The following is a 25804-nucleotide window of genomic DNA, read 5'->3' as shown; positions in this document are numbered from 1 at the left end:
CATATTTTAAAATAAAAAATCTAGTAAAATTACACAACAATGATAATATAACCAGTGAGTATGTGCAAAAAAAACACAGCAAGAACAGACAACAAACAACGAGTGGACTGGAACACATGGGTACATGTTGTGTCACTGCAGTGCTGTGTTGTAGAGTGTGATGTCTGTGGGAGCAGTGACCTGCAGCAGCTCCTTCCTGCCTGTGGCTGTAACAGTGGTGCTGAAGGAGCTGCTCAGAGCCTCCGTGTGGTTCAGGGGTGGAGGTGTTCCCCATGATGGATGCTAGTTCACCAGCATCCTTCTGTCCTCCACCTCCTCCATGGACAGAGCTGCAGCCCCCCCCCCACCAGCACACAGCTCCATACAGGGTCATAGAAGGTCCTTAGCAGCCGTCTGCACTCACCACAGACCTCCGTCTCCTCAGCAGCTGGAGGCCACTTTCCTATACAGAGTTTGTGCTGTTGGACCAGTCCAGTTCATTGTTGAGGTCAACGCGTTGTATTTAAAGTCCGATGTGTACAGTGTGAACACAAAATGTTCGATATGAAGGTATGAAAAGACCAGACGCATAAAACTGATTCTGATTCTGAGAAGCTTCTCGTATTTGGCTTTTTGGTGAATGTCCTGCAGGATCCGGATCCTGATCCAGTGACTTCCGCTACGGGTTTTTTTCCCCGATCCCGATCCAGATCCGGATCCACCGCGGGTTTTACCTCCGCCCTGCGGCGCGACAGGAAGTTTGCTGTAAAACAACAACGGAAGCTGGCTTTATCCCAGAGATGGATTAAAACTAAAACCTGCGCGTTGTTGTTGAGCGTCAGACTTTTCCCGGGATGTCGAGCGCGACGAGGAGCGGAGACATCGTCCACCTGAATGTCGGAGGGAAAAGGTGAGCGGCCGGGGACGGTTCGGGCGGTCGGTCGGCTAGCCGGGTTAGCTACCGGAAACACGGCGAATGCCTGAGCGTCCATTACCGGACAGATCATCGGTCCTGGTCCCAGTCCCGGTCCCAGTCCCGGTCCCGGTCCCTGGTCCCAGTCCCGGTCCCGGTCCCAGTCCCGGTCCTGGACCCGGTCCCAGTCCTGGTCCTGGACCCGGTCCCGGTCCCAGTCCTGGTCCTGGACCCGGTCCCAGTCCCAGTCCCGGTCCTGGTCCCGGTCCCGGTCCTGGTCCTGGACCCGGTCCCGGTCCCAGTTCCTGGTTCCTGGTCCTGGACCCGGTCCCGGTCCCGGTCCTGGACCCGGTCCCGGTCCCGGTCCCGGTCCTGGTCCCACTGGATCACTCGAGTTATCGGTGAGGAACGACAGAACAGAGCGTTTAAGTGCTGGACGTTCGTGTTGGGTTCGGGTGTCGGATGCCAGACGTGGACGTGAAGCTAACGCTGAGTGTCAAACTTCAACACCGAAAAGGCTCGGGTGCATTTAAAAAACAAAGAAGCAGAGACATCAGAACACACACAATCAGTGAGTCAGGTTAAGGTTAGTTACACTGTTGTCCAGTCCTCCAGCGGTGGGTGTGATGGACCTGCGGTTCTGCTCCTTCCACTGGTGCTGGATCGGAGCTGCTCTGTCAGAACCAGTGGATGTTGGATGTCATAGGACCTGCTCACTCCAAAGGCCCGTCTCCTCTTTGGACCTCCTTCTACCGCAGGGCTTTTGGGTCCAGTCCAGTTTGTGGTTTTGGTGGACGCCCAGGTTCAAGAAGGGTTTACTGTCGTTACACAAGTACAAGTTGTCAGACACATGAGCAGAGGAAGGACGTTTCGTTCCTCAATGAAATTTTCTCTAAGAAAAAACAACACAAAAACACTTTTAAAAATGCGCCAGGTGAGTAATTGCAAGCTCAACCATAAAAGCAACACTAATGGTGTTTCTCTACAGCTGGTGATGAAACTCTTCTCTCCAGCGAAATGGGGACTGTGTTGTTTTATTCACTCTGGGTTTTCACATCTATCAAGCGCAGTTTCTCCAGTTGCTTCAGTCGATTCCATTGTTTCCGTGCGTATGCAGGAAAACGGATGGTAACAAGCTGGTGTGTGTTTCAGGTTCAGCACCTCCCGGCAGACGCTCACATGGGTTCCTGACTCCTTTTTCTCCAGGTCGGTGAGGCAAACGCACTCTCCCAAAGCCCGTTTAACACTGGCAAACACGAATGCTGCTGGTTCTGGTTCCAGTTCTATGTTCATGGAGCATTCCTTTGTGTTTTGTTTTCATCCTCAGCCTTCTGAGCGGTCGGATCTCGACTCTGAAGGATGAGACTGGCGCTGTACGTACAGTAATTCTGTAATGAAGCTGGTGTGTGCCTGCCGTGACCTGTCCCGCGTCTGTCCTCTCTTCCACTGCAGATCTTCATCGACCGGGACCCCTCTCTCTTCGCTTCCATTCTCAACTTCCTGCGGACGAAGGAGCTGCACCCTCGCTCTATCAACGTGCACATGCTGATGCATGAAGCAGAGTTCTATGGCATCACGCCCCTGGGTGAGACACACAGTGGAAGATGCGATGGCAGACAGGCTGTTGAAGGATCTGTGTGTTGGTGTAATAAAGTACTTATGCATTGCATGTATGTTTGACTTCCTGGTGATCAAATGCAAAGGGAGACCCTGTACAAAGCTATTTCAGCTGAGAATTATAAATAAAGACCCAGAGGTGAGTGACTTTTTATGCTGCCCTGAAGTGGCTCAGCTGTGGACTTACAGGTAAAGTACAGGAGCGCGTGAAGGAACTGTGCATTAAGTTCAGCTGAAGTAAAACTCAACTTGCTGCCGTCAAGAGGAGATCAGGACGTGTGACTTTCGTTCCTGTGGCTCTGCTGTTTTCTGTTGTCGTAGTTCGTAAGCTGCAGCTGTGTGACGAGTTGGACCGATCGTCCTGTGGCAACGTGCTGTTCAACGGCTACCTGCCTCCACCCGGTGAGAGATGAAGCACTGTGCCATGTCCTCATTACACACACCCCACAGCCACATTCATGTCATGGTCACCTGCAGCTGAACCTAAATGATAAATACCATGGGTTGAAAAGACACTTTAGAGAAAATGAGCCAGGTTTGAGTGCTACACATCACAGATCTCCCACAAGCGCCCCCCTCACTGATCTGATCTGGTCTCCTGCCAGTGTACCCAGCGAAGCGGCGTAACCGTCACAGTGTGGCAGGATCCCAGTTCGTGGCGGGCAGAGTGGTTCCTGGGGAGCGGGTGCCGGTTAGACGTAGTAACACCATGCCCCCCAACCTGGGGAATGCTGGGATACTGGGCCGAGCCAGCACAGAGGAGAGGTCGTCTGGAGGTGAGCAAAGACGTGGGTTACAGCACAAGGCCTTTAAAAGAGGCTTGGCATCACCGTGTCCTGTCATGTCACAGGTCAGGTATCAGATCCTGGCCTGGTCCGGATCATCTGTGGTCATCACAACTGGATCGCCGTGGCCTACACGCAGTTTGTCGTCTGCTACAGGTGAGCTAGCATTTTATTCCCATTGGTTTTTGGTATGTTTTAGAACCCATGTTATTATCTGTACGAGGCGAAAGTTCCTTTTTCCTTTTGTTTTGTTTGAGGTAAAATGTGTTTCAAAGTGTCTGGACTCGGAGAGGTTGATTATGATGAGATCATGATGAGAGTTGATTTTTTTTTCCACCACATAACTCATTCTAACGTGATTCAGCTGTGAGCTCCGCAAACCTCCTGCTGAATGGTTCCTCATTGAGTGTCCGACAGCAGCAGTGTGTTTCATTATCACCCTAAACCTGCACACAGCATTTACGTGTGTCCAAATCTCTGGCTTTAAACATGGACCCCAATCACACGACAAACCCCATAAAGCCTTACTTATTACTGATGTGGGATCTGGCTTGTCCACCACATGTTCTGACTGTGTTTTCTTGCTGGTGTCTCTTTCAGGGTGAAGGAATCAACCGGCTGGCAGCAGGTCTTCACTTCCCCTCGTCTGGAGTGGGTGATTGACAGAGTCGCCCTCAATGCCAAAGTGATGGGCGGCTCATTGGGAGACCACGACAAGATGGTGGCTGTGGCCTCCGTGACAGAGATCATCCTGTGGTCCATCTGTCCAGATGGCAATGGAAATGAAATCGGTACCGTTTTCCACACTGAGTGTTGGACCCCAGCCAAGAACCAGATCGAGTTTATCTTCTGAGAACATTAAGATGCCAGTGTTTTTCAGTCGTATCCGTTCTTCGCAGGCGTCTTTAGTCTGAATGTGCCGGTGGAGGCTCTGTTCTTTGTCGGCAACCAGCTGATTGCCACCAGCCACGCTGGGAAGGTGGGCGTGTGGAACGCAGTCACCAAACACTGGCAGGTGAGTGGAGAAGAGGGGGGGGGGTTCTGCGTGTTCTGTGGTCAGCAACTGGATCCTCTGTGTCTGTGCAGAACCAGGAGGTGGTTCCCATCAGCAGCTACGACACAGCCGGCTCCTTCCTCATTCTGGGCTGCAACAATGGCTCCATATACTACATAGGTAATGGCTGTGTGGGCCTGAAGCACTGCTGGTCCAGTGTGAAGGCTGTTCTGGTGACTGGTCTGAGTGTCGGTGTCTCTATACGAAGCGTTTGGAAATGTATCAGCAACTGAATGCATGGTTTCTAATGGTTATTAAATCACTGATGTTTGTTTACCAGACGTCCAAAAGTTTCCTCTTAGGATGAAAGATAATGACCTGCTGGTGACAGAACTGTACCGGGACCCGACTGAGGACGCCATCACTGCTCTGAGTGTTTACCTCACTCCTAAAACCAGTACGTATCCACCTACAGATTCCTCTACTGGTGCTGGGGACCAGTGACGTCTGTATTTACATAAAAACAGTTAAAAATAAATTTGAATGACTTTTAAATGAATTGATATCAAGTAAATAAAGATTCTGAACTCAGAACCTTGTGCTTGGTCAGGTGACAGTGGAAACTGGATTGAGATCGCATACGGGACCAGCTCTGGGACGGTTCGAGTCATCGTTCAGCATCCGGAGACTGTCGGCTCAGGGCCGCAGCTCTTCCAGACCTTCTCAGTCCACCGCAGCCCCGTCACCAAGATAATGCTGTCTGAGAAGCACCTCATCTCAGGTAGGAAAAACACCTGCTCCGTAGAACACGGCTTCCTTCAGCTCGGCTCGGTTCTACCTATCGCTGCTTTGTCGTCTTTCAGTTTGTGCGGACAACAACCACGTGCGGACATGGACGGTGACTCGCTTCAGAGGAATGATCTCCACCCAACCGGGATCCACACCACTCACCTCCTTCAAGATCCTCAGCCTGGATGACGTAGACGGACACGGAGGCTGCAGCGCCGGAACAGAGATCGGTAACAGACACAGTGGTGTGCGGTGAGGTCCATGGCTGGTGAGGCACAAAGTGCTCTGGAGTCAGATTTTACAATCCTAATAACTTTAAATGACTGTATTTTTTATATTTAATTGTCAGAATGCATATTACTAATGGCCACATTTCCCACTTTATTATCATTCCTATCTCACCTAAAGGAACATATTAGATCATGAAGGAATTGTGTTTTTCACGATTCATACTTATTCTATAGTATAGAGATATTTAGATGTTCAATTTTTACCCTCAGTGAAGTTTTATTTTGTTTTTAAAACTTTAAATACTGCTTTAATCAGTTGTATAGGTTTGCTCTTCACTAGCATCACATGGAATACTTCTCAAGGTTCAACTTTACTTCTCAAGCACTTGAACTGTTTTACTTAGTGTCATTCAGTAAGTCTTTTTAGAAAATTTAAACACATTTGTGGGGATACCCTGCGTTAAAGGGCGGAAGCAGCGCCCCCTTCTGGATGAGGCGCAGACCTGTCCAGCCTCCCCTCATGAGTTTTCTAGCGCAATCAGAAAAGTACTTATGTCACAAAAACATTGATAAACACATTAGGCAGGTCGTACAAAGTCATGGTGTAGAATAAATCTGTCTGAAGGCTGCAAAAACTATACTGGAGATAAAATGTGAAACAGAAAGGGATTACACCTTGTATCAGCCCATACTGACAGTTTCAGCATCATTAGATCAAGAAATGCGCAGATTTAGTGACTTTTACTCAGGAAAATCTTAAGATAAACGAAATTATAGAAATAAAATTTTTATAACGTGTAGCACAGTCAGTGGACAGAAATACGTTATGGTGCTGTACTACCCTGACCGCACGTCGCTGAACAGACACAAGCACACGGCCCTGCTGGGCCCGTGGGCCGTTAGGTCAGATGGTGACTGTTCCTCCTGTTTCAGGTCCGTATGGAGAGAGAGACGACCAGCAGGTGTTCATTCAGAGAGTTGTACCAGACACTGATAAACTCTACGTGAGGCTGTCGTCCAATGGAAAGAGGTGAGAGTTTGTCTGAGTTTGATGCTGGCATGATTCAGAAATGAAGTCAAGTGTAACATTTGGGTTGAAATTCTTTGGAGTCTGACACTGATTGGAGTTTTGGACACACGATTGGATCTCGTCAGCAGGTCAATTGCAGTTGACCTTCCACTGCCACATGGTTAACGAGCTGCTGTGTCGCTTTGTTCTTTTTAAGTTGGTCTTCCTACAAATTAGACATATCGGCGCCATATTCTTTAATATTGTTTGACATTCAAATGAAACGTATTGTTGCTGCTTTTGAAAAGCTCCATTTCTCATACCATGCTGTCAGATGCCGTTAGCTGCTTTCTTACTTGTGACTTTAAAGGACATTTAGAGCGCTACCTCTGCTCTGTGTGTCAGGGTGTGTGAGGTCCGATCTGTGGACGGTACCTCCATCACAGCCTTTACCGTCCACGAGTGTGAAGGCTCGAGCCGCATCGGCTCTCGGCCGCGGCGCTACCTGTTCAGCGGCCACAGCAACGGCAGCATCCAGATGTGGGACCTGACGACGGCCATGGAGATCGCTGACAAGGTCGACATCAGAGGTCAGAGTCTTCACTTGGCTAGAGCTTCCTGTTGAGCAGATGGGGGTTTCATGTCCACACCCAACGTGAGCTCTGTGACTGCTTGTGTTGCAGTGCTGGGCGGGCCCACAGAGGAGGAGCTGCTGGAGCTGTTGGACCAGTGTGACCTCGCCCTGACTAGAACCCCGGACAGCACACCTAGAGCCTCCACCTGCAGGTCCACACACACTGCGATGCCTTCAGGGTGTTATGACCGGTCTTTGGCTCTGACCATGGTGTGGGGTTTTATTGACGCCTGTGTCTTTCTGTCTTCAGTCTTCACACTCAGCTCAGTGACGGCTTACGGATGGAGCGTATCCACTCTGCAGGACGAGGAGCTGGGACTTCGGGGTCGTCTGCTTCGCTGTACGGCAGCCTCCCTCGACAGGCCCCTCCGGCTGTAGCCCCCATCAAACCCAGCCTGTCAGCAGGGCCCGGCACGGCGCCGGCCTACGCCCACGGCTCCTCCAGTCCAGGTCACGCTGCCAGCCCACGGCCCTCCAGACACCTGGATCGAGAAAGAGAGTGGGGGTCTGTCCGGAGGGGGAGCTTTGTGGAGCGCTGCCAGGAGCTGGCCAAGGGTTCTGAAGCAGCAGGTGGCGCTGGCTTCGGGCTCCCAGCGGGGCCAGAGGGCTGCAGGCGGAGCTTAGCTGTGTGCAGCGAGTTGGAGGCCCGATTCGGCCTCAGGACCCACACCACCTTCTCTGTGTCACCCGGGGTTCGCCACTCACCTGGGATACCCCCATCACCGCTATCATCGTCGTCGTTGCACCGCAGGGCCACACCTACCTCCCCAACTAGCCCCGCCCCCACCGCAGGGAGCCCCACTCGCTCACAGACGCCTGTCTCACCTCGCCGCAGCACGGCTGCGTCCCCAGCGTCCCCATCGTCCATGGTCATTGTCCCAGCGTCCCCCGAGAGTGCTCCGAGTCCCGACAGCCCTACAGCCGGTCCCCCCGCCAGCCCCAAACCACACATGAATGAGACCAGCTTCTGAAACGCTGAGGTTGTGACCACCCCATCATCTGCCAAACACCTGCTTCTGTTGCCCTGGTAACCACACACGTGGAGCTTTCCTGGCTTCCACTTTACCACATGATGACCTGAACCTAATGTAAACAGAACCTATGACAAACAGGACCAACACGTCAATGTTTCACTACAACTGATTAATATTTTTACTTTCTCAATAAATCAGATCTCTCACTGACTGTTCTGAACCAGAGTGGAGCTTTCGCTGACCCTTATTACCAACCTGCTGCTTTCTGTCTTCACACGGCAAAAATCAGCATTACATATTGACAAATGGCTTCAATTTCATTTATCGTTTGATTCAGTGTTTTAAAACGTTTGTCATTCATACATGAGGTAACATGGTTGAAGACGCAGCAGCTGTTTCCCCCTGGAGCAGCGACAGGCAGGTGACGGCTACTAGTGCCTTTAACAGCGTTCATGAATACCAGAGCAGATATGAGCTGAGCGTCAGGATCCAGGGATGTGGCTTGGCTGTTTACTCATGCAGTGGAACAAGCTAAAACAAGCGGCAGCTCACGTAGCTCTGACGTTGGTCCTCTGGTTTGAAACCCACCATCCACTCAAGTGGAGCGTAACACGTCCAGTTCATCTGCTTTAAGCCAAAGCACCTCCGTCTACAGGGTCGGCCCCACTACTGTGGTTTCCTCCTGAGTTTCATATTTGGGCTGTGTGTCATCGGCTCCTCACAGCGGGTTTAGGTATGAACAGTGTTTTCAGCAGCTTTGGATTAAACCAACTCCACCAGGGACCAGATTTACTATTCAGTAAAGTCTGAGCTTGTGCTGCTTAATGGTGAAGTTTCATTATTGGGATGTATCATACAGATGTTTTAGACCCATGTTTCCTCATTCACTGATGTCAAAACTAAATGGTTGTAAACATTTTATTTGAGAAAAGGGCTGTTGAGTGTTGGCTGGACCAGTCCAGCTCCCTAAAGGAAGCAGTGCGTTAACTCCAGCCTGCTGCCGAGGCGGCGCTGGGTTCCGGCTTGGCGTCCAGCATTTCCAGCAGCAGCTTGTGCAGTGGGACGCGGCGGCGCTGGTGCAGCCTGAGGAAGGCCTGCACGGCCGTGCGGGCGCTTTGCCGGAGCAGAGGGAGGCTCATCAGCAGCCGGCCCACGCGGTGCTGCTCCCTGCGCGACGCCTCGTACTCCACTAAGGCCTCATGGAGCTCGTCCTGAAACCTCTGCACCGAGTCGGGACAGTCCACTGGGTCGGCGTCTGGCACAGAGAACACAGTGTTCCAGGCATCAGTACACGATTTACTGGACAGAGCGTTTCCCTGCTGATTCAGAAGCAGGTCTGATGCTGCTGGAGAAAAAGATGGGGTGATAATAAATGTGCATCATCTTTTGTATGAAATATTGATGTTCAGTGAGTCTGTGTCCTCCAGCAGCTGTTTGAACTTTATGGATCCAGCTTATTGATCCGAGGCGCAGACAGAGGGAAGACGACCCCCCTCTGCTGGTTTAGGTCCAGGCCTGAGTCCACACTAATGTTTTTTTGACTACTATGATTAAAGGAAGGACGTCTGCTCTGAAAACAGTCCTGCTATCAATCAATAGTGTGATGGGCTCTGCTGCTTCAGCTCCCAGACGCTGATCAATATCAACACCCCTCCTCTGATCAGTACATTCAAACCTCCTGCTACGTTTCCCTGTGTGCGCACAGCAGGGGTCCAGTCCTCACTGGCGCCATGTTTGTATTTGAAGTGGAGCCGGTCGGAGCTGCTCTGAGGGAACCAGTGTTGAGTTGTGATCAGGTGTGGATTTAGAACCTCAATGATACGCACAGACTTACTGTAATCTGGGAACTAAAGTCATGATGATTTCAATAATAATGACACCAGTGTTTTCAAAAAATGTGGAAAACATCTGAGTAATTAGGCCTGTGTTCGCTGGATGGAAACTAGATGTGCACCCAGGGCTCACATGGAGCTTAGAGAACCAAATGGTGCAGGTACCAGAGTTGGCCAGTGCCATGGCCTTCATCACCACCACCTCCTCGCGGCTCAGCTTCATTGCCTGGTACTTGGCCGTCAGATGATGCAGCGCGTCATACAAGTCTCCCAGTCCCGCGTCCTGGCACTGACCCTCATTGAGCCGCAGGCTACCAGCGAACACCAGCTCCTGTCCAGGTGCGCCCTGCGATCGCCAGGCCACACCCACCAGCAGCGCCTCCATCCAGCCGCTCTGCAGCAGCGACATCTGGTCGAGCAGCGACAGGCCAGAGAACCCTGGGAAGCAGGCGGTGCTTAGTGAAGGTGTAACAACCGAAACCAAAGCTGCCGATGCACTGAAGCTCAGCACGTACCTGGAATCTGTTTGGCCCAGCCAATCAGAACCAGCAGCTCCCGGTTAAAGAGGTCACACAGGGTCAGGAGGGTCTGCAGGCTGCCATCACTGCTTGAATGATCGCCACTGGCAGCGGGGGGGGCGGGTTCTGTCAGCAGCAGCTGGGAAATCACCTTGTTTCCTAAAAGAGAGGCAGCAGGTGAAGAAGAGCCGGAGTCCAGTGAACGGAGGAGCTCATAAGGAGGAGACTCACTGTACGAGGTTCTGGTGGAAAAACTCAGCCCACTTTCCATCTGCCTCCGGTACTTCTGCCGTCCTCCTCTGACCCGGTCCACTCGAACCCCTGCAGCACACGCACCTTTTTTTACAGAAGGTTTTGGATTCACAAACTAAGTTCTAAATAATACGATTTGTGGATGCATGATGTTTGGGTTTCATGAATCCTTGTTTGATTTGAGCGTCGTCTTGCTCCACAGCCACTGTCTGTTTGTGCCTATTGAGCAGCTCTTCACCTTCTCTCATCATCCCGGCCTGGAGACACTTCTGGAAGCGACAGGCCTGACAGGCTTTCCTCCTGCGCTTGGTGATCTCGCACCCGTTCGCTGCCGGACAGCTGTACTCGATGTTGCCTGTCGTCAATCGATTTCAACTTGTTACATCGATAGAACTTCTTACGAACAAACAGTTGTATCAATTATGAGCCTCTGTCACACACATGTGGGCCATTTAAGCTTCTAAGGGGAACCGGCCGGACGGGTTCTGCTCCCCTCACCTTGAACGGTCCTCTTGAAGAAGGCCTTGCAGGCCTCACAGGACGCCACTCCGTAGTGGAAACCGGAGGAGAGGTCTCCACACACCAGACACAGCCTCCTGGTCTGCGTCTGCGTCTGCGCCAGCGGCTCGACCTGCACAGCAACACGTCCTGGGCTTTCACTCACTCACACTATTTTCTGACAAACACTTCAGATCGTGGGATCTCCTCCTTCACCTGAGCTGAAAACAGGTTGGTCCGAGGCAGTGAGAACTGCACCGAGGTCTCTGTGACAGCGCCGCCGCCTCCGCTCCCCGTCAGCGAGTCGGAGCTGGAGGACGAGGCCGGACTGGGCAGCAGGACGGCTGGATGCGACGGGCTCACACCTGGGAAGCACGAACTGAGGGAGGACGAGTAGAGGAACGAGGAGGAAGAGTTCAGGAAGCTGAGGAGGAGGAAGAAGAGCCAGACAAAACCATTTGGAGCCTAAACATTCTGTGCTTTTATTAGTTTCTATTATTGTCTGTGAATCTGTCTGCATTCTAGTGTAGTGCTGGAGTATTTACCACAGCACAGGATGGAGGTAAACACAGAATAACAAGCGAGTAATAAGCTTCTTACTGCTGTGGGCTGAGGAAGTCGACATTGTCCATCCTGAAGCTGGTCCCAGATCAACAACTATCCAACTTCACGCTGTTTTCTGATGATAAAGTCATAGGAGTTGGAAACAAGGATGCAGGCGGCGACTGAGACTCGGAGGGGTCTGTGGTATCATTTATCTGTTGGGGGGGGGGTCTGACCCACAGGATGAGCCAATCATCACGCAGCATCAGCGGTCTGAGCAGGGGATTGACTTGTTGTGTCATCTTTATTGATCTGGACAGTGACAGATGTAGGCCACTGCTCCACTTCACCCCAGGATCCACGTACTGCCCGTAACTGATAATCACACTCTTATGATGATCGGCATCAAGGACTCTCCCGGTTAACTCTGCTTTAAGCTCATTGTTTCTCTCAACATTTCTGGCCTATATCCCTACACCTCAATGATAGAAGACTGAACCTGGTGAATTAGACTGAACAGGTAATAAACAACGTTGATACTGTGAAGTATTTGTGTAAAACAAAGATTCAAGGACCTGAATGAAACTGTTACAATGTGATTTTAAACAAACCTCCAGGTGTTTGTGTTCAGGTTCACGCTGTTCTGAGGATCAGTACAGTGTGTGTGTGTGTGTGTGTGTGTGTGGTGTGTGTGTATGTGTTCCCACGTATTGTTGTGGCAGATAGTGCTGCTTCAGCATCCCTTACCCCCCCCCACACACACACACACTGTCCTAATCTCGGCCTCAGACATTCAGGCAGCTCAGGCCGATCTCACCTACATCTACTGTTTCATAACAGCTGCAGAACTGGGCCTGTCAGTGTGATGCTGGTTCTGGGTGGAGGCCCGTCCAGTTTCGCTGAGCAGGCGCCGGAACAGCTGCACTCAGCAGTAATTTTCACAGTTATCATGAGTTTGTTGTCAACTTTTTTAACTGCGTTTAGGATTTGTTTGAAGCTAACATTAGCAAAGAACTGAAAGCAAATATTTTACGCAACGTTTGGCCTGAATATGGAAATGTTGGTGCATTTAGGAGCCACAGGGAGGGTGGGAAATGCTAGCGAGCCAAAGTTGGGTTTGACTGGCCTGTTGGTAGAAAGGTGGCGAGCCTGGGTCAACAACAGCTTTGTGTCTTCAAGTAAGTTATGTGTGGCCCGATCCTCAGGTAATCTGAGCATAGACATCCTGAGGCGAAGCTGCTAAATCTGGATCCACATGGAGGAATCCTGACGACGTTGGCCCGACTGACCCACTCACCTCACTTAGAACTGGGTCACAGCTTCAGCACATGAACCAGGTTAGTACTGGGACGGAGCTGATGGTGACTAGTCAGTGCTGCTGGTTGTGAGATTGGACTGCTTCTAAGCTGGCCGTTGGTTCTGAGGGAAAGCTGATATTCCGCTGGCTCACAGCTTCGATGGCAGCACTGGGTGAACCTCTGTAATCCCATTAACGCTGCCCGAGGGAAAGTGTGTGTGTGTCTCTAATGCAAAGATGCTTACGGGCCTGGATCTCCACACGAAGCAGGCGTTGCGGTTCTGGAGCCAGGTGAAGGATTAGAGGCGAGCACGCGAGCACTGGCCTCAGGTGACTCAACACAGCACAACATGCAGCGGCTCAGTGAACCGGGATCAGCCACACAATAAATGTTGGGCCCAAAGGTTTCAGAGAAGTTGTGTGTAACTGCTCTAAACAGGACACACACGCACAAACAGGTCTAAACAAAAGTGTGCAAATATATTCTCAAAAAAACAATGATTAGAAAAGCGAATCATTCACCACAAAACAATTCAAAATTAACGTGAAAAGTTACAATCAAACTCCTGTGGAGGAAAACGCACAACGCGTCTGTGGCCCTAACAAACTTACACAGTTTGGTTTAATGCTGAGATAAAGCTTTGACTCATCGAGAAACATTGAGGCACGCCGATGAATCAGACACCTTGAAGTCAGTGAAAGTTGATTAATGTTCTGAAACTGATACCATCCCAAATCAGATGCTGCGTTAATTTGGGTCAACACAAGGAGGAAAAAAGCAACTACAACACAAACCATGTTCATGTGGTCATAACCGCATTACTCTAAACATCAAGTTGTAGCTGTGAGCTAACATGCTTGAGCTAATACATTTGTTAGCTGGTGAGCTAACACGTTTGAGCTAACATGTTTGAGCTAACGCATTTGTTAGCTGTGAGCTAACATTTTTAAGCTAACACATTTGTTAGCTGGTGAGCTAATAGTTAGCAATTTCCTTTTGTTTAGTTAGCATTGTAGTAGTGTCCCTGTAGTCCCTAGTAGTAACTAGTATGAACAGTAGAATCAGTTAATGCTGACTACGGGTACAGTAAAAACAGTCGCCTGTCGGACATTGTTGGCCTATTTAACCTTTTGGAAGTGGCTCCTAATCATTACAGATGCTAGTTGCTACATTTCATACGCTGACCACAGTCAGTTATCAGGATTTAGCTTCAGTTTTATAGCAACTAACACTGATACACGAACTACCGTAAATACAGTAAAGCTAAAACGTAAAAGCTAATTATTTCTACAATATTTTACAATAGTTCTTCTATAATTTCTTCTTCAGTTGCTGCAGCTTTGAAATCGTTCACGTGAAGTGATAATTGCTGCCTAAATGTGTTGTATTATAATTCTTTTTTTTAATTACTTGAGATTTACAAAGCAAATAAGAGAAAATAAACAGCAGATGCATCGATAATGAGTTAGTTGCAGCTTTAAAGACGATGTGTTAAAATGTAAATTAAAAACAGTGCACAAACGTTTCCTGTGTGAACGCTCTTCTCCAGCGTCGGCTCCTGACGCCTGGTGGCATCGTGGCTGAGAGTCCGGGAAACCAGACACTGGCCTGGTTCTGTCAGAACAAACATATAGCGCTGCCTGCTTTCAACCACTGACCTTAGACCAAAATATACAACTTATAATTTCTCAATATTTTAGTTTCTAGTTTTGGATTTTCTAGAAAGACATCACTTGTTGAATTCTTTTTAGAATCCAGAGCTCTGGGCCATGAATTAAACCTTGGTCCAGTAGAGTTTGTCATTTCTAGTCCTGTAGTAAAAGCCAAAACCCACTTCAGTCTAATGTGTTTGAGTCATTGTGCCGTTGTTGACCCGTTCTACTGGTCCGGTCCAGTCAGGCCCGGTCTACGCAGCCACACAGTGGTTGGGTCTGCGGGACACGACGTAGCCTCTCCTGCAGACGCAGCGAAACGAGCCTTCGGTGTTGACGCAGCGAGCGTTCACACACGGGAACTCCGCGCCGGCGTCGTCCTCACACTCGTTCCTGTCTGCAAACAGGAGAGTCACAAGGCACGTCAGTCATGACTGACAACAAAATGTCAGTAATTGTCCACACTGATATGACTAACTAATGCTAATGCTAAAAAAGACTGTGTACCGATGCAGGTCATGGAGGTCATGTCCAGTTCATATCCTGGGTAGCAGTCACAGGTGTAGCCCTCTGCGACACGGACACACCTGCCATTCTCACAGCCGTGCAGGATCCCACAATCCTCTGCTGTGCTGCCGGTGTAGGACTCGTACGGCCCTGAGAGACAAGGAGGAGCTTCTGTTAACCGCTGTACCCGAGGTTCACAGCACACAAACAAACTACAGATCACCAGCCGCATGGAGCCAACAACGCTGCACTCAGCAGCTGTCTCAGGTTCGTCTCTACCAGACTCTCAGACAAGTTTCTGACATATGGAGCCAGTTGGACTCACGCTCATACACCCGTCTGGGCGTTCCCCCGCCCCTCTCAGAGAATGGAGGGAAGGCCGGCCTCCACGCCTCCTCCTCCTCTTCCTCCTCGTAGCGGGCTCCCGGCAGCGGGGCCAGTCTGAGAGGAGGAGCATCAGGCTGTGATGGCAGAGGCCTAGCTCCGAACGCCCTCTCGGCCCGTGGGTCTGCCGGGAGGGGGAATGGGGAGCGGTCAGGAGCTCGGTAGTCTCCTTCAGGGTAGTAACTGGTGCTGGGAGACAAACAGCGGGTTAACTGCAGCTCTTCAGGCCCAGCGATGCTGGCCCAGTGACCCACATCCTCACCTGTACTCGGGTCTGCGGTAGGTTCCGTCCGGAAGTCCGTAGGTGGTCGGTGTCCTCCCTCTGAAGCTCGACCTGCTGCCCCCTACTGGGGAGTAGTCGTCATAGTCAGGAGCCACTGGAGGGAGGGAGTCCGGAGGGTAGGAGGGGAAGCGTGGAGGAGCTGAGGAGAGGAGGCAAGGAAAGGAGATGAGAAGAGGAGGAGACATACACACATCATTCCAATCTGACAGTAATTCAGTGTGGTCTTTCTGGAGTTTTTCGTACCGCTCACTCTTCGTCCAGTTCCTGTTTCTGCGCCACTTGAATCTGGAAGAGTCGGAAACAGCGGAGCCCGAACAGAACTGCACAGGTAATAATAGTCCTCTGCAAAGACACAGAGACAAAACGCTGTACACAAAGTGGCTTGATTCAGATTTTAAGCTCCGCCCATCAACCCTGCTTTTACCGAAGTCGACCGGGGGGCATATGGCACATTCCATCCCCCAGCCCACGCCGTACAGGCAGCAGCAGTCCACGTAGGTGAGCTGAGCCCCCAGCAGGGGACTCTGGCACATCATGTCAGCCGAGAGGTGCTGCCAGCACACGGACAGGTTCTCATCTGGAGGAGGAGCAGCAGACGGAACAAAATCCACTAAAAGTGAGCCTCCCCTTTCTTTATCTGAAACCACGTCCCTTCACACACACCTGTATGAGGCTGATCTACAGCTGAAAGATGTTCTCTTACATCTGAATGGGACCAGACGGGAGCAGGGTGAGGGAGGCGACTTACCCACGTTGAGGTCGGACGAGTTGACACAGTTGCGTTGAGTGCTGTCGAGAACCAGAGGAGGTGGACAGCTGCAGTAGTACGAGCCAACGGTGTTCACACACACTCCTCCCTCGCAGCTCTCCTCCTCACACTCATTGTGATCTGAGGCACAATCACAGACAATGTTGTTTTTGGGGCTCCGCAAATCTGAAGGCCTGTTAGAGGGATTTTAGGGCTAAGGCCCCCTTTAGTTGTAATGGTTGTGGTTAGGTAAGGGGCTAGGGAAGGCATTATGCCAGTGGTGAGACCCCACTGTGACGTAACCGCAAGGATGTGTGTGTCTGTGTGCGTGTGTGTGTGTGCTGTCTGTACCAACACACTCCAGCAGCAGGCTGTTGTACACATATCCACTGGAGCAGTAGCAGCTGTATCCGGGGATATTGTTGACACACACTCCGTTCCTACACACCTCTGGTTGGAAGCGCTTGCACTCGTCCACATCTGGAAACACAGACAAAGGGAAACACCGGAGCTTCATTTGTTTAACTTTGACCTAAAAGGCTGATGGAGTGGTATTTATCTAGGCTGAACGGTACCGGTGTAGCTGAAGGTTCCTGGTCCAGTGGTGACGTATCCTCTCCCACTGGGACACAGGGACAGAAACTCAGCTGAAAAGCAACATTAACACAGTGTCAAACACACGTACATCCTGCTCTCAGTCCTGAACCCAAGGCCCTGACACCACCTCGGTCGGTTCCGACACCCGGTTCCCACCTGTGTCTGCAGCGGGGCAGGCTTGGTGCTGGGAGCCCAGCCCCCAGCCCTCCCCCAGTGTGCAGCAGCACTCCTGCTGGCTGATGTTGGCGGCCAGCAGGCTGCGGCTGCCCCACTCAGCCCTGCTGTAGTAGCAGTCCCTGGGCTCACTGGACCGGGCCACGGGGGACAGCACCGGACCCAACTCCACCACGCTGAAATGGAAGGAGGAGGACGAGGAGGCGGAGGAGGGACCAGCTGCGGATGGAGAATTTACTGGATGACTTTAATGGTGGATATGGGTGTAACTGTGTCTTGTTGGGAGCTTATTGACAGAAAAAGGAGGTTCACTCATCTTCACTGAGAAGGTGACACGTACCAACACAAGCCTTGGTGTCAGGGCTGGAGGTGAAGCCCGGGTCGCACACACACCGATATGTTCCTATGTCGTTGTGACAGACGCCGTGATCGCCGCACACCGTCCTGTTGGCACATTCATCCACATCTGGCACAGAGAGCAGAGGGTTGAGCGTCCTACACCCACAACACAGGCTCATCCTGACAGTTTCATTTCTCTTCCTTTTTAGGTTCCATGCAACTGTGTCTCTTTGCATCTGCTTCAGATTAATCATAAAATATCCCTCCTCCGTCCGGGGCTTTTATTGTGAAACATCTGCAGGAAAGTTTTTGTGTTTTTACACATTCATCACCACCAACCGACAGGAACCGGGTCCTAGAGTTCTGACTCACCTACGCACTGTCCGGTCTGCGTGACCCGGTATCCCAGCTCACAGGAGCGGAGACAGCGGAATGAGCCGATTGTGTTTTCACAGCGCTGGGAGCCACAGATTGAGCCTCCAGACGACACGCACTCATCAACGTCTGTAGGAGACACGGTTTACTGCAGGTTACTACGCTTTACAACAGGTTACTACAAGTTACTACGGTTTACGACAAGTTACTACGGTTTACAACAGGTTACAACAGGTTACGACAAGTTACTACGGTTTACAACAGGTTACTACAAGTTACTATGGTTTACGACAAGTTAATACGGTTTACGACAGGTTACTACAGTTTACTACAAGTTACTACAGGTTTACTACAAGTTACTACAGTTTATGAGAGGTTACTACAGGTTACTATAATTTACTACAGGTTACTACGGTTTACTACAAGTTACTACAGGTTACGATGGTTTACTTCAGACTGGTTACCACAAGTTACTATAGTTTACTACAAGTTACCATGGTTTACGACAGGTTACTACAGGTTACTACGACTTACTACAAGTTACTACGGTTTACTACAAGTTACTATGGTTTACTTCAGTTTACGGCAGGTTATTACGGTTTACAACAGGTTACTATAGTTTACAACAGGTTACTTCAGTTTACGACAGGTTACTACGATTTACAACAGATTACTATAGGTTACCACGGTTTACTGCAGGTTACTACGGTTTACAACAGGTTACTACAAGTTACTTTAGTTTACGACAAGTTACTACGGTTTACGACAAGTTACTACGGTTTACTACAAGTTACCATGGTTTATGACAGGTTACTACGGGTTACTATGGCTTACTACAAGTTACTACGGTTTACTACAAGTTACTATGGTTTACTTCAGTTTACGGCAGGTTATTACGGTTTACAACAGGTTACTACAGGTTACTATAGTTTACAACAGGTTACTTCAGTTTACAACAGGATACTACAGGTTACTACGATTTACGACAGATTACTATAGGTTACCACGGTTTACGACAAGCTACCACGGCTTACGACAGGTTTCTACGGTTTACGACAGGTTTCTACGATTTACGACAGATTACTACAGGTTACGACAGATTACTACAAGTTACTATAGTTTACTACAAGTTACTATGGTTTACAACAGGTTTATACTGGTTACTACGGCTTACTACAGGTTACTACAGCTTACTACAGGTTACTACAGCTTACTACAGGTTACTATGGTTTACTACAAGTTACTATGATTTACGACAGGTTACTACAGGTTAGTACGGCTTACTACAAGTTACTACAGTTTACTACAAGTTACTACAGGTTACTATGGTTTACTTCAGTTTATGACAGGTTACTATCGTTTACTACAAGTTACTACAGGTTACTATGGTTTACTTCAGTTTATGACAGGTTACTATCGTTTACTACAAGTTACTACAGGTCATTACGGTTTACGACAGGTCACTACGATTTACGACAGATTGCTATAGGTTACTACGATTCACTACAAGTTACTACAGTTTACTACAACATACTACGGTTTACTACAACATTCTAGGGTTTACTACAACATTCTAGGGTTTACTACAGGTTACTATAGTTTACTACAAGGTACTACAGGTTACTACGGTTTACGACAGATTACTACAGGTTACTACGGTTTAGTACAAGTTACTACGGTTTACTGTAGGTTACCAAGGTTTACTACAAGTTACTACAGTTTACGACAGGTTACCACGGTTTACTACAGTTTACTACGAGTTACTACAAGTCACTACGGTTTACCAAAGGTTACTACAGTTCAAAGTTTACTGCTCTGTGTGTGTGTGTACCGAGACAGGCCGTCTTCTCGGGGTTGGTGGTGAAGCCGGTGTCACACTGGCACTGGAAGGAGCCGTCTGTGTTCACACAGCGACCGTCTAAACACGCACCCAGCTTCACACACTCGTCCACATCTACAGAAAAAGGCTCATCGTCAGTGTTTGTGTGACACAAACAAGAACAAATTACCGTTAATGATGTGGGTCATGTCTAAAGACATGTAAAAGTCAGAATGTGTGAGCCCCAGAACACTGAGCAGTGTTCTCACAGCTCAAACATTCAACAGCTGCACCAACTCATGGCAGTTCCCAGACCAGGGAGCATTACTGACGCCACTCACCGAGGCACATCGTCCCGTTGTCGCTCAGCATGAATCCCTGAGAGCACACGCAGCTGTAGGACCCCGCCGTATTCACACACTCACCCCCAGAGAAACAGAAGTCTCCCTCCAGACACTCGTTAATGTCTGTGGACGCGGGATAAGAACATGTAGGAACACTGAACAGGTTAACATCCAGAGAGACTCAGGACTCACTACTCACCTCTGCACTGTCTACCCAGGCCCACGGTGCGGAAACCTGGTGGACAGTCGCACCGGAACGAACCCATCGTGTTGACACACACTCGCTCTGCATCGCACGCCTCGACCCTCACACACTCATCTACGTCTGATGGACAGAGGACAACGCACCTTCAGACATGTCTAAGCCAGGATCTTGCGTTTGCTCCGTGTGAGGCTGTACAGCTACATCCTGCCACTGGGCAGTGTAGGGTGTGATGGAGTTCAGGTCCTAGATGTTGTATGTGTATGTGACTGGACCCCTGGGTCCGACAGACAGGGGAACTGTGTGTGTGACACACCTGTGCACTGCCTGTTGGTCAGAGTGTATCCTGGCTGACAGGACACACAGTGGTACGACCCCACAGAGTTCACACACATCTGACCAGGACACTGCGACGCCTCTGCACACTCGTCCACATCTGCAGGACAATGGGTGTTAGAGCAGCTGACGCGTGTCTGTTCGTTTTCCATCAGGCTGGTGTCAGACTAAAGCTGCTTTGTGTCACTTTACCTGCACAGGTGTGGTTCCGCAGTCTGTAGCCGTTGCGGCAGACACAGCGGTAGCTTCCAGGTGTGTTTTCACAGCGACCGTTGACGCAGTGAGTCTGTTGACATTCATCAATGTCTGCCGCCAATCACAACAGCACACAGTGAGTGAGTGAGTGAGTGAGTGAGTGAGTGAGTGAGTGAGTGAGTGAGTGAGTGAGTGAGTGAGTGAGTGAGTGAGTGACAGTACAGTAATAACAGTGTTTTTACTGGAACAGCACTTCATGATGTTACTGTTAAATGAAAGCATCCTTCAGGGTCCTGCTAAAGGCGGTTACTCCTGTGGTGTTTCCTTCATGTATTACCTGTCCTACAAATTAATAGCTATGACAGATGAGCGTATACATTGAGCCCCAGAGTGCAGGTACCTGCACAGAGCCCGTTGAGCAGACTATAGCCAGGCTGACAGGACACACAGCGATACGAGCCCCGGCTGTTGATGCACTCCTGACCAGGACACTGGGTAGGGTCTTTACACTCATCCACATCTGAAATGCACACACACGCACACCTTTTGCTAAAGATGGAAGATCAGGATGGTGCCGTCAGACAAGCGGGGTTCACTAGTGCAGGTACAGTGCCCTCCCTCCTCACCTGTGCAGGTGTTCCCAGTGAGCCTGTAACCATGGTGACAAACACACCTGTAGCTACCTGGGGTGTTTTCACAGCGACCGTTACCGCACACGTTCAGCTGACACTCGTTGATGTCTGACGATAAAACCAACAGAGCCGAGTTTAGGTTTTGTTTCTGGGGGAAACACAGACTTAATACATAGTTTATCGTTGCACAGTTAATATTCTTGTTATTGTTCTTTTATACTGTTTGTCTGTGATTTTTGATAATTGTTGCTGCAAACAAAAGAATTTCCCCTTAGTGAGATAAATAAAATGATATTGCATCATATGGAGAAGACGCACAAACACTAACACAACTGCACATGGACGTCACCTTGGCAACTGGTCTGCTGGATGCTGCTCCTGTATCCAGATGGGCACACACACCTGTAGCTTCCCATGACGTTCACACACGTGCCAACCAAGCACACACCTGGAGACTGCACACACTCATTCACATCTACAGATGGAAAAACAAAAGGTTTCTCATGCAGCAATCAGCAACTGTTCATGTTGGAGACCATGACCGACTGTTCACCTTGGCAGTGTGTGCTCTGAGAGTTGGGCTGGTATCCCTGATCACACACACAGCTGTGCTTCCCACCTGGTTGGTCCATGCAGAGGCCCCGCCCACACACACCTGGTCTGGTGTCACACACACCTGGCACCACTGCAAACCACAACAAGAACAAGATCCATCAAAGCATTTCACCCGAGTAGAAATGTGGAGTGTGTTCTTGCTGCTCACGCTGGACTCTGGGCCGGGTCGTCGGGCTGACCACCGGTTTATTCTGAGGTCTCGGTGGCTGAACAGGAGCAAAGGCGTCGCCTCTAGCTGGTGGTTGGCCTGGCCGGGACTCCGAGGAGGAGCTGCCGCCTGCTGAGGGCACAGACCCTTACTTCCTGATCTGGACTCTATGACATATTCACAGTTGCCCTGATGAAGCACAGCAGAACCTCTGCTGTAGCCTCTGTTACCTTGACCGGAGGACGGAGCAGAATCTAATGGTTCAGACCGGTTCTGCTGGGCGCCGGGTCTCCCAGGGGTCTGGGGCCTGTCCTGGGTGGTTGTGCCGGTACTGCCAGGAGACTGGGGCAAACTGGGTCTGCTCTGGGTACTGCCGGCCTCCGTTGACACAGAGCCAACACTTGAAACTGAACTCTGAGAGATACTCGCTCCACCAGCTACTGCTCCAGAGGACGGGTTCTGCTGAGATCTGGAGACTCCGCTGCCATTGGTCCCAGAAACTGGGCCTGAGAGAGGGGGTGTTGGAAGTGGACATGAAGAATGAATGTTTGAGCAGGAGCAGGAGCAGAGTGGCTTTTACTGCAGTACTGACCCTGGTTCTGGTGCGTAACCGGCAGAACTCCTCGTCTGCCCAGCTGCTCTGTCACCCTCTGGTTAAACTGCAGGGCCGAAGCTGAATAGTGATAACCGGGACCAGCTGGACAGCTCTCCTTAAAGGCCGCTGAGAGGAGAGAGACCTGGTGAGAACCAGGAGAACTAAGCCCTTTTTAATCCATTTAAAACTCGCTCACCTGAACCAAAGTGAGGACATCTCTGGCAGTTGGGTCCCCAGGCTTTACCAACTCTGCTGCAGCAGCAGATCTGCTTGGTGATGTTCCTCAGGATGGGCAGAGAGCAGGACGACGAACCCTGACCCGAACCCAGGACCCGGAAACACTGTCCCTTCTCCTCTGATATCACACTGTGGGCTGAGGAGCACACAACAGAAACACGTGTTGTCAAATACAGCTCAGCTGAGAGTCGGAGCCCGTGGAGGCGTGAGCCGAGCGCTGCAGACAGAACTGGTACATGCTGCTGACGGTGCAAGAGGACGAACAGGACAAAGACACAAACCAAGCAAGCTCTGGAATCACAGCCCACAAGTCGCTGAGCTTCGAACTGACAAGAAGCAAGAATAGAAGAGGAACCGAGAGGCCGTCAAACCTCCAAATCACCAAGTGGACGGGCTCCGTGCTGCGTTCGCTGTCGCCCTACTGCCACACACAGACTTCCTCAGCGTCCTGTGTGTCAGGCCACACTCCAGGCTTCAACTGGGCTGCAGGTTCCAGACCCGGGTTTTGTCCACATCCGTCCGTCGTCCTTGACATGATGTGGAACAAGTCACAACTAATCTGAGGCTGATTTTTAGGTTTGACCGGCCTCCAGGAAACAGTACCACAGCACAACTGACCATCACAGACCAAACACAGCCAGACGTTAGAGCGTTACCCACTCCTCCTCCTCTTCATGCCAGTCAGAATAACCCCATCCCCCGTCAGGCTTCACAGAACCCATCTGAGCTCCACACTTTACCCTGATTCACTCCAGATCTCAGCAGAACTGAGCTTTTACTGATGTTTGACAGAACAAAGGATCCATTGAGCCACTGTGACCGTTGCCCTTCAGTTCTGCCTTGTCGTCTGTAACAAAGGTCACAATGGAAACTTTTGAGGCTTCCAGACTTTAGGAAAAGCTCAGATGCGTTGAGTAACCCTGACCTGGAATCTGCGTTACTCCTGATGTTGGTGTGTCTTACTTACAGATGCAGATGCCGTGAGTGGCGTCGAGGATGAACCCTGCGCTACAGACACAGCTATAGCTCCCCCTGGTGTTCACACAGATGCCGTTCTCACACAGCCCCAGCAGGAGGCACTCATTCACATCTACACACAGACAGTATTTACAAATAAGCAGACAGGAACGCACTGCGACGGTCCTGATACCTAGAGACACGTCACACCCCTGGTGCGGAGGAGCGAGTCCGAAACAGAAAACACAGCTTCAAATGCTTCCAGGAGGAATCAGGTCGTTTTCTACTCGAAGATTAAAGAACACGAAATGTAAGAGGCACATGTTCACTATTTTACATTCAATCCTTTTGGAAGCTAAATGATGTCAAACTAAAAGACCTGTTAGCATTTCTACTGGCTCAGTGGAGATCTGCTGAACTTCAACATAAGTAAAACTGGTCCTACTGTAAATATGACCCAACTCTTCTCTAGGCTTTAATTAAATCATCAAGAGAAATCTGAGACCAACAGGAGGTCATCACTGGGCAACATCATGTCAGAATCTGTGACCTCTGACCTTTAATGCATTTATTGTGTGCGTGTGCGTGTGTTGAACCCACCGACACACTGTGTTCCATTGCTTAGCTCGAACCCTGCAGGGCAGCTACTGTTGCTTTGACCTGAAGAATAAAGAAGTAGTATTTGATTCGAATTTGATTTGAATTTGCTAACGTTTACTCAAAGCTGCGTTTGCATTTTCTGACAGCAGACTAACTCACACCTTCAATTACCTAGATGTCAAACACTAAAAACTAGGACGTTCCTTGTGAGTCTTGTGTACCTGGGCTATCGGGGCAGAGGACACAGTCTGTGATTCCCCAGCCTTTCCCGATTCCTCTGCAGCACATGTCCCTGCTCCTCAGTCCGGGCAGAGGAGAGCTGCACTGAACACACGGACACACATGCGCACATGTTAAACTGAATAATTAGCTGCTAAGTCAAAGCTCAGTCTAGATGGAATTAAAATGTGACTACATGTAAAGTCAGGGCAGGTTCCTGCAGTTCATTCAGAGAGGCTCAATCTGGCCCAGTGCTGAGTTCATGTCTCAGTCTGAACCAAAGCAGCAGAGAAGGAAACTGCTCTTCAGTTGTTCTGTTAATCCAACTCAGCGTCTGAAGGAAAACTGCTCGGATCCACGCTGAGCTCATGAGCTGCTTTAACACAGCAGTGGCTGAGCTGAGGTCTCAACCCGAGGTCCACACCCAAGGTCCAGAGGTCCCGGTCTGAGGTCCCAACTGGGCCAGCACATCCATGATGGAACGTAAAGGTGAAGGTAGGCCCTTCGCTGTGGACGTGTGTTCATTCAAAGCTCGACCCAGCACAGCTTTAACAGAACCTAAGCCAGAGTGGGAGCTGTGGCTGCTTGTGTTTCCTGGCTGCAGAGAGCGAGAGTCTCAGTTGTCCAGGGCACCTGAGGGGCTGCTAACCGGGTGGCGGCTCACCTGTCCATCTTTGACCTCCCTGAAGCAGTACTTGAAGCCAGACTGCTGCATGTGCGTGCCGCCCCCCCTCACGGTCGGAGCCTGGAGGCTCCTGCTCGCTGGGGCCGGAGCTCCTGCTGAACCTGAGGAAGAGGACGAGAGGGTCCGAAGGGCGGGACTGGGTCCAGGCACCTGGAGGACATGAAGGTACTGACGGTTGAGCATGTCCACTGCAGAACCGCTGAGCGCTGGTTTGAGTCCGTCGCTGACTTACCCTGAGCACCTGGTGGATTTTCACGCTGGCCTCAGGCGGGTGCTGCACTCGGACCTTTGCCATG

The 25804-nt window shown here is 50.3% G+C and overlaps 3 protein-coding genes across 6 annotated transcripts in view; 1 reads left to right on the top strand and 2 right to left on the bottom strand.

Annotated features, from left to right (window-relative positions):
• The first annotated feature begins 708 nt into the window (after positions 1-708).
• shkbp1 (SH3KBP1 binding protein 1) lies at positions 709-8149 on the top strand. The gene is made up of 17 exons (XM_029170993.3): positions 709-889; positions 2045-2098; positions 2220-2265; positions 2345-2477; positions 2831-2911; positions 3115-3285; positions 3360-3450; positions 3895-4085; positions 4194-4309; positions 4381-4468; positions 4629-4745; positions 4899-5069; positions 5152-5307; positions 6241-6337; positions 6722-6906; positions 7000-7102; positions 7201-8149. The coding sequence occupies exons 1-17, from the start codon at positions 834-836 to the stop codon at positions 7919-7921; spliced, it is 2577 nt and encodes an 858-aa protein (XP_029026826.1). The 5' UTR covers positions 709-833; the 3' UTR covers positions 7922-8149.
• A 679-nt stretch (positions 8150-8828) lies between these two features.
• Positions 8829-13190, bottom strand: esrrd (estrogen-related receptor delta). 4 transcript variants are annotated; one of them, XM_029171007.3, is made up of 8 exons: positions 11625-12324; positions 11241-11448; positions 11025-11157; positions 10765-10881; positions 10506-10595; positions 10272-10433; positions 10051-10194; positions 8829-9179 (listed from the first exon to the last, which is right to left on the bottom strand). In XM_029171007.3, exons 1-8 carry the CDS (start codon positions 11654-11656, stop codon positions 8908-8910), a joined length of 1158 nt encoding a protein of 385 aa, XP_029026840.1. In that variant the 5' UTR covers positions 11657-12324; the 3' UTR covers positions 8829-8907. The 4 variants fall into 4 exon arrangements, with proteins under 4 accessions (XP_029026840.1, XP_029026839.1, XP_055369684.1 ...); XM_029171006.3 differs by having other exon boundaries at positions 9922-10194; positions 11625-12319; XM_055513709.1 differs by having other exon boundaries at positions 9922-10194; positions 10272-10595; positions 11625-13190.
• Positions 13191-13323: 133 nt separating this feature from the next.
• LOC114867883 (latent-transforming growth factor beta-binding protein 1-like) overlaps positions 13324-25804 on the bottom strand; it is a 19994-nt gene continuing 7513 nt past the window's right edge. The window contains exons 5-34 of the mRNA XM_055513704.1: positions 25741-25804; positions 25488-25658; positions 24826-24928; positions 24605-24664; positions 24015-24137; positions 23007-23183; positions 22808-22936; positions 22446-22721; positions 22216-22347; positions 22006-22137; positions 21802-21927; positions 21447-21560; positions 21221-21340; positions 20818-20931; positions 20606-20725; positions 20287-20412; positions 20085-20210; positions 19756-19878; positions 17922-18053; positions 17551-17676; positions 17193-17429; positions 17015-17086; positions 16791-16919; positions 16440-16580; positions 16116-16268; positions 15935-16033; positions 15671-15830; positions 15350-15597; positions 15025-15174; positions 13324-14914 (exon numbers count right to left, since the gene is read on the bottom strand). Of these exons, the coding sequence (XP_055369679.1) occupies positions 14772-14914; positions 15025-15174; positions 15350-15597; positions 15671-15830; positions 15935-16033; positions 16116-16268; positions 16440-16580; positions 16791-16919; positions 17015-17086; positions 17193-17429; positions 17551-17676; positions 17922-18053; positions 19756-19878; positions 20085-20210; positions 20287-20412; positions 20606-20725; positions 20818-20931; positions 21221-21340; positions 21447-21560; positions 21802-21927; positions 22006-22137; positions 22216-22347; positions 22446-22721; positions 22808-22936; positions 23007-23183; positions 24015-24137; positions 24605-24664; positions 24826-24928; positions 25488-25658; positions 25741-25804 (4126 nt within the window). The 3' untranslated portion in view covers positions 13324-14771. The remainder of the gene's footprint in view (positions 14915-15024; positions 15175-15349; positions 15598-15670; positions 15831-15934; positions 16034-16115; positions 16269-16439; positions 16581-16790; positions 16920-17014; positions 17087-17192; positions 17430-17550; positions 17677-17921; positions 18054-19755; positions 19879-20084; positions 20211-20286; positions 20413-20605; positions 20726-20817; positions 20932-21220; positions 21341-21446; positions 21561-21801; positions 21928-22005; positions 22138-22215; positions 22348-22445; positions 22722-22807; positions 22937-23006; positions 23184-24014; positions 24138-24604; positions 24665-24825; positions 24929-25487; positions 25659-25740) is intronic.

Source organism: Betta splendens, chromosome 13 (genome assembly GCF_900634795.4).
Source record: "Betta splendens chromosome 13, fBetSpl5.4, whole genome shotgun sequence".
In the NCBI taxonomy this organism is placed as follows: domain Eukaryota; kingdom Metazoa; phylum Chordata; class Actinopteri; order Anabantiformes; family Osphronemidae; genus Betta; species Betta splendens.
Note: the sequence above shows the minus strand (reverse complement) of the source record. Positions and strands in the feature narration are given on the sequence as shown.

Excerpts from the sequence above, each read along its gene's own strand:
- esrrd (XM_055513709.1), bottom strand. The coding sequence starts at position 11,656 with ATGGACAATGTCGACTTCCTCAGCCCACAGCA. Across the intron at positions 10,882-11,024 it reads CTTCAAGAGGACCGTTCAAG|GCAACATCGAGTACAGCTGT; the intron begins GTGAGGGGAGCA and ends GATTGACGACAG. Across the intron at positions 9,180-9,921 it reads CATGGCACTGGCCAACTCTG|ACGCCGACCCAGTGGACTGT; the intron begins GTACCTGCACCA and ends TCTCTGTGCCAG.
- shkbp1 (XM_029170993.3), top strand. The coding sequence starts at position 834 with ATGTCGAGCGCGACGAGGAGCGGAGACATCGTCCACCTGAATGTCGGA. Across the intron at positions 6,338-6,721 it reads CTGTCGTCCAATGGAAAGAG|GGTGTGTGAGGTCCGATCTG; the intron begins GTGAGAGTTTGT and ends TCTGTGTGTCAG. Across the intron at positions 7,103-7,200 it reads CCTAGAGCCTCCACCTGCAG|TCTTCACACTCAGCTCAGTG; the intron begins GTCCACACACAC and ends TTCTGTCTTCAG.